Source organism: Oreochromis niloticus, linkage group LG11 (assembly GCF_001858045.2).
Source record: "Oreochromis niloticus isolate F11D_XX linkage group LG11, O_niloticus_UMD_NMBU, whole genome shotgun sequence".
In the NCBI taxonomy this organism is placed as follows: Eukaryota; Metazoa; Chordata; class Actinopteri; order Cichliformes; family Cichlidae; genus Oreochromis; species Oreochromis niloticus.
Genome location: NC_031976.2, coordinates 30,300,351 through 30,305,842, shown reverse-complemented (window position 1 = coordinate 30,305,842; position 5,492 = coordinate 30,300,351). Strand labels below are relative to the sequence as shown.

The following is a 5,492-nucleotide window of genomic DNA, read 5'->3' as shown; positions in this document are numbered from 1 at the left end:
GAATGATTCAGTAAAAGGACTAGATTTTACAATCCCTGATAAAACATTGCTTTGAATGGAGGAAATCTTGAGGGATGGCTGTTATGAGGAAAGCAGGCCAGAAACTTTACCAGCGGCAAACGTTGTGTGCCTCAATTTTTGGTCTTTTAACCAAGATAATCTGCCATTTTTCCTTGGTTAGGTTTAATGATTAGAGATCTGATCGACATTATCATATTAAAATTTGGGACGGAGACAATCTACTGCAGTGGCAAAGACTACACACAAGACACCAGAGCTCTTTGCGTGATCTCGTGCACGAGGGAGGTAACCGGGACCGAGCGCTGTTCCCGCTTGAACCCCGTCACTCTCGGTCAGCCCCTCCGTAGCACTGCTCTTTATTGTGGTTACATGAATATGAATAGTTTCATTAACATATGACATCTTAAACAGGCATGTGTGTGAACAAATACTACCAGTCTTTGTGTACGTGTAGGTATGCGTGTGTATGTGTAGATGTGTTTGCCATACCATATAAAAGAAAGAGAAGATACGACCTCTCTCATGACCTTAGGATGTGTGTGGTATGCCAGAAAACTCTGGAAAAGGAGTGAACGTACTCCCATCTCATGGTACACAGAATCTTAAAGACCTACTAAGGATGAGACATTCTATCAATATGCAAACGATTATATACCTCTAAGCATAAATGATTATGTTTCTAAGTACAAATGACAGTCATAAAATATAACCCTGATAGAGCCTCATTTCTTCAAAGGGATAGAAAAGGTGATAGAGAGAAGAAAGACAAAAGGGACAACATAGGAGAGAGCAGAGAGGAGAGCCGGAAGGGAGGCGCCCGATCTGGCTTCCCTCTTTTTTTTCCTTCGCGGTTAGCTGACTACCTTAGCTGCCCAAGTGATGTCAGCCCATTTTAGCCATAGCCAGTGATTGGTTCTCTCAGCAGTGTTAGCTAATTCTCTTATAGGCTGCCATTGTGCCTGTCCTCTGAACCCAATCTCTCTAAGCAGTTTTGCTGTTGTACTGGCAACAAAGCCCCTGTACCCCACTTCCACCAGGCGCACCTTGATCTTCCAGCCTCTGCCTCAGCTGCCAAGTTCCATACCGCAGCTTCTTACGCTCAAATGCTTCCTGAATTGCTCCCTCCCATGGTACCGTCAGCTCAATGACGTACGCAAGTTTTTGGGAGTTAGACCAAAGGACGAAGTCTGGTTGCAGAGCAGTTGTTATGATCTCTGTGGGAAAAATTGGCCTCTGATCCAGCCTCTGAAACAACTGACATTTTAAAACAATTGTAAATCTTTTATATACCACAATGGCAAAAAGCATTTTTCTAAAGATGAACCTGTTTGCAGACTGAAATATGAGTTATCATGATTACTGCAGTCAGTAGTAAACCCATGCATGTATCACTGCAATGCATGTATGTCAGTCAATTTAAAACATTGGTTTAAAAGACATATTTCCTGCCCTTGTCAGCTCTTGATATCTGCTGATCAGTCACAAGGCCCTCTTAGTATGCTCTTGTCATGTTATCAAAACAGCCTTGAGCCATTTGCTCATAGATAGTGGACCTCTAGTGAATCGATGGTAAGAGGCCCGCCCAGAAGGGAATAACGAAGGGAGTCAACCTTCCACCTTCCAGTCGACCTTTGTAATCTGTAAATTATATTTACAGATTACAAAAGTCTTCTGAAGTCTAACTGTGGTAATTCAAATAGTTAGAGTCTCTTTTTACAAATCCATTGTTTCTTCTTGTCACAGCTCACTGATTTAAATCCTTCGTTTTGGACAGAAATTACACAGAGACCATCAGAAGGAGGCTGCTGAATCCAGGAGCTGAGGAAAAAAACAAGTTTGATTAAAGCTGATAATTATTGGTATAAAACAAAATTGATTTATTCCAGATTTGGAAAAATATTTTTAAATCGTTATTGATTCAAAGTTTCTCTTACTTATTAGTCAGATAACTTCCATCTACCCATTTCCATTTCCCACCTTCAACTCTGAGACCAATCCAGTATCCTTTGTTTCCTGAACTCCCCCAGCTTTTCTCACTGATATATTTCTGAGGAAAGAGAAAGTTATTAGAAATACTCAGATACTTTGCTTAAGGCACTGCGACACAGAGTGTTTAGATCAAAAGAAAATGCATTTTTATGAAATAAATCTGTGCTAATGAGCCACAGTCTCATTACCTTTTCTGCTGCATTAATTACAACAGCCAAATCGGAAATCTTTCCCTTGCAGTTTTCTCGAGCTTCTTCCCAGGTTTTCTGCTCATGAGGTTCAGCATCATTAATTGCATAGCAGTTGCACTCAAAGTGGAGCCAGCCCTCCTCACAATGTTTGCATGACTTTTCTGCAAGTATAGAAATCAATTAATAAAGATCATCAGTGCACATTTATTTTACATTACCTATTTTTTTAGCTGATAGATTTGGAGCATATTGTTATTTTCTTTGGGACAGTAGGCATCAACACTGCACTGACCTGGACCAAGACTGAGCTCCATCTTCATGAGTTTTATTTGTTCTGTTAGGTTCTGGTTTTCTGCACTCAGGTCTCTGATCTGTGTTTCAAAGGCAGTGGAGGTGTTTGTCCAGTTGAGTTGACTCCTCGTTAAGTCTTCGTTCTTATGAATTAACAATGTGGTAACTGAAAAACAAAATGTAACACTTCTTTGGCTTTACACGCACATTGCAGATGAACTAATTTTAAAAGTTATACTCACAATAGATGCGAAGGGCCATGATCAGTAACAGAACACCCCAGCAAGCGGTTACTGATGTACAAGATTTTATACATGCACACTGCTTATCTAGGAGAAACAAATACTTATTATAGCAATCAAATTCATTCTTACATTTAAGATTTTAAATTGCTTGTGTCAACTTAAAATCATTAATTAGCTTTTTATACTCATAAAACCATTCTAATTAATGTACTTTTTTGTTACTGTCTAGGGAAAAACAGACAAATCTATTTGAAAAAGTTGAGAGGCAAAACCAAGGTGAAGCCCATATTATGGATCAAACTTCAATAACAGTGAATCCTGTGCATATCAAAACATGACTTGAGAGGATGTTTTCATTAAGCTCTTGTAAGGAAAATGCCAACAGCACACTTCCAGTTTCTAAGTAAGTTTCATTTCAGTTCCTGTCACAAAAGTAGCATTTTTGTTTTGTCTTTGTATAACTCACCATTTGTGTCAGAAGTTTGTTTAGTTTCTTTGTTTTTCACATTCATTTGGTGGATGTCAAGTCTAATTTATTAGTTTAAGTGACTGCTGCTATTGTTTTTTCTGTTGAGGGCACTGTCATTTGCAGATTATGAGGCACCAAATTTTCTACCCTTCCAGTTTGTAAGACAGGCTGATCAGTACTTAGCATGACGCCTTGTAGTAAAAGTAGTGGTTTTGCATTTCCTTTGTATAACTCACCGTTTGTGTCAGAAGTTCGTTTAGTTCCTTTATTTTTCATGTTCATTTCTTCAAACACGTTGTTTTCCTTTGTTTTAACTGAAGGAATTGAATGACAATGTTGTAACAGAAGACAAAGAATGTTTAAATTGCAGGTAAAAAAGAAATGCCTGGTTAAGAAAAGTTAGTGAGTAATCTGATTTGGTTTGTTGGTTAAAGGGTATTTGGAGTTAATTAGTTAGTAAGTAACCACAATTTTCCAAAGCGTCTTTTGATTATTTTCAATGCACAAAAGTTTTTGCTCAACAGAATTCAGCAAATTTGTTGACACAATCAACCATCTTAAATATATTTAAGCTCTTTTTAAAAGAATGCACAGATCAGCTGGCTGGGTTCTTCACTAAGATCTTTAACGCTTCACTGTCCCAGTCCTGCATCCCACCATGCCTGAAGTCAGCCACAATCGTCCTACTGCCCAAACAAACCAACATTAGCAGCCTCAAAGACTACCGATTAGTGTGATGCAGAATGATGCACAGGGGAGAAGAAGGAATAGCATTAGCTTAGCTTATACCTTTTGACTGGCATCGCTTTTTAGGTTTTAGATTGACGGGTGTGTTGTTAAACCTCTGCTCTGCCATTGCTGAAGTCTTTCTGTTGAGCTTCTCGTAACTTGTGCACCAAAAAGTAGCACTGTGTTAAAACTAAAGCGAATCATTAAGAAAAAAAGTTGTTTCCACGCCTTTCACTTCTTTCATTTCATTTCTTCCAACTTCTGCTTTTTGCTGATATAGATGGGAAGTTCAGAGTTTTTTTTTGCTTTCACAGCATTGGTGTGACAGGATATTTATTCAGCAGTTTTAACACATTGGGAGTGTGTGCAGCTTGTTCTCATTTCCTTCTGCTGTCATCTGTTCCTTTCTTGATAATACCTCAAAACAAACATGCACTTTTCCTTGTTCATGCAACAATTTGTCAGTGTGTTTTTTCAAATAATTTCCACATATGGTGGTGGTCCAGCATGCACTGCATGAAAAGCAGAAAGAAAATCTGGACAGATGATCAACAGAGAGGGAAAAACATTTATCAGATATACAAGAGAAACTAGTGTGATGTCCAGCAAAAAAAGAAACCTAAAGATATAGTTTTAGGAGCTATAAAAGACTAAACTTGCTTTATAATTTGTGACTTTATTAAATTCCTGAGGCTTTCGGGAGGTCTAGTATTTCTATTGTAAGGTAGAAATTGAAACTGCCATTTTTGAAACCCAGGAGTGTCGCATAGTAATTATGTAGCAGGATGCTTGGACACTGCTACGATGTCAACACGTTAGGTACTACCGGATTTGTGTACATGGAATCTAAGAGGGGTCCATAATCCTATTAAAAGGAGAAAAATACTCACCTTTTTTGAAAAAAGAACATGTTGTTATTGCACTTTTACAAGAAACACATTTAGATGACGTAGAACACCTTAAATTACAGCAAGGTGGAGTTGGACAGGTATTTTTCTCCTCATTTGCCTCAAGAAGTAGAGGGGTGGCAATCCTTGTGAGGAAAAAAACTCTCTTTTTAAATATATAGAGTGTGTTAAGGACAAGCATGGAAGGTACATTATAGTCAAGGGAATATTATTAGGTGCGGTTATTTCTATATTGAATGTTTACTACCCCCCCGCCCATCTGTCTGATTTTATGACCACAGTATTTACAGACTTTGCTGAGATCCACTCTGACATTTCTATAGTGGGGGGAGATTTCAAATGAATACTGAATCCTCTTATTGACAGGTTCCCCCACTAGCCTCTGCCTCTTTCACCACAAGCTAACGCACTTAAATCTATCTGTGAAGATTTAGGATTTGTGGATGTATGGAGAATAAAACACCCTTTAGATAAAGTATACACGTTTTTCTCTGCACCACACAAATGGCATACTAGGATTGATTAATTTTTTAGTAAAATCAGGGCTATCATTGCACTTATCGTGTGAAAACTGAGTGCTGTAGCTCAGGAGGTAGAGCAGGTCAGCTGCTGATCAGAAGGTTGGTGGTTCGATCCCTGGCTCCCCCAG

The 5,492-nt window shown here is 38.6% G+C and overlaps 1 protein-coding gene across 2 annotated transcripts; it reads right to left on the bottom strand.

Annotated features, from left to right (window-relative positions):
* Nucleotides 1-277: 277 nt before the first annotated feature.
* On the bottom strand, nucleotides 278-4,178 carry LOC102076932 (CD209 antigen-like protein A). Of its 2 annotated transcripts, none has more exons than XM_019364997.2 (7): nucleotides 3,996-4,178; nucleotides 3,443-3,520; nucleotides 2,735-2,821; nucleotides 2,494-2,658; nucleotides 2,199-2,362; nucleotides 1,999-2,068; nucleotides 278-1,839 (listed from the first exon to the last, which is right to left on the bottom strand). In XM_019364997.2, the coding sequence occupies exons 1-7, from the start codon at nucleotides 4,060-4,062 to the stop codon at nucleotides 1,799-1,801; spliced, it is 672 nt and encodes a 223-aa protein (XP_019220542.1). In that variant the 5' UTR covers nucleotides 4,063-4,178; the 3' UTR covers nucleotides 278-1,798. The 2 variants fall into 2 exon arrangements, with proteins under 2 accessions (XP_019220542.1, XP_019220541.1); XM_019364996.2 differs by having other exon boundaries at nucleotides 1,956-2,068; nucleotides 3,996-4,177.
* Nucleotides 4,179-5,492: the final 1,314 nt, after the last annotated feature.

Bases quoted from the DNA above. Each gene is read 5' to 3' on its own strand.
- LOC102076932 (XM_019364996.2), bottom strand. From the start codon at position 4,062: ATGGCAGAGCAGAGGTTTAACAACACACCCGTCAATCTAAAACCTAAA. The intron at 2,659-2,734 runs GTGAGTATAACT...TTTGTTTTTCAG, and splicing joins CATGGCCCTTCGCATCTATT to TTACCACATTGTTAATTCAT. The intron at 2,363-2,493 runs GTCAGTGCAGTG...CTATACTTGCAG, and splicing joins GGAGCTCAGTCTTGGTCCAG to AAAAGTCATGCAAACATTGT.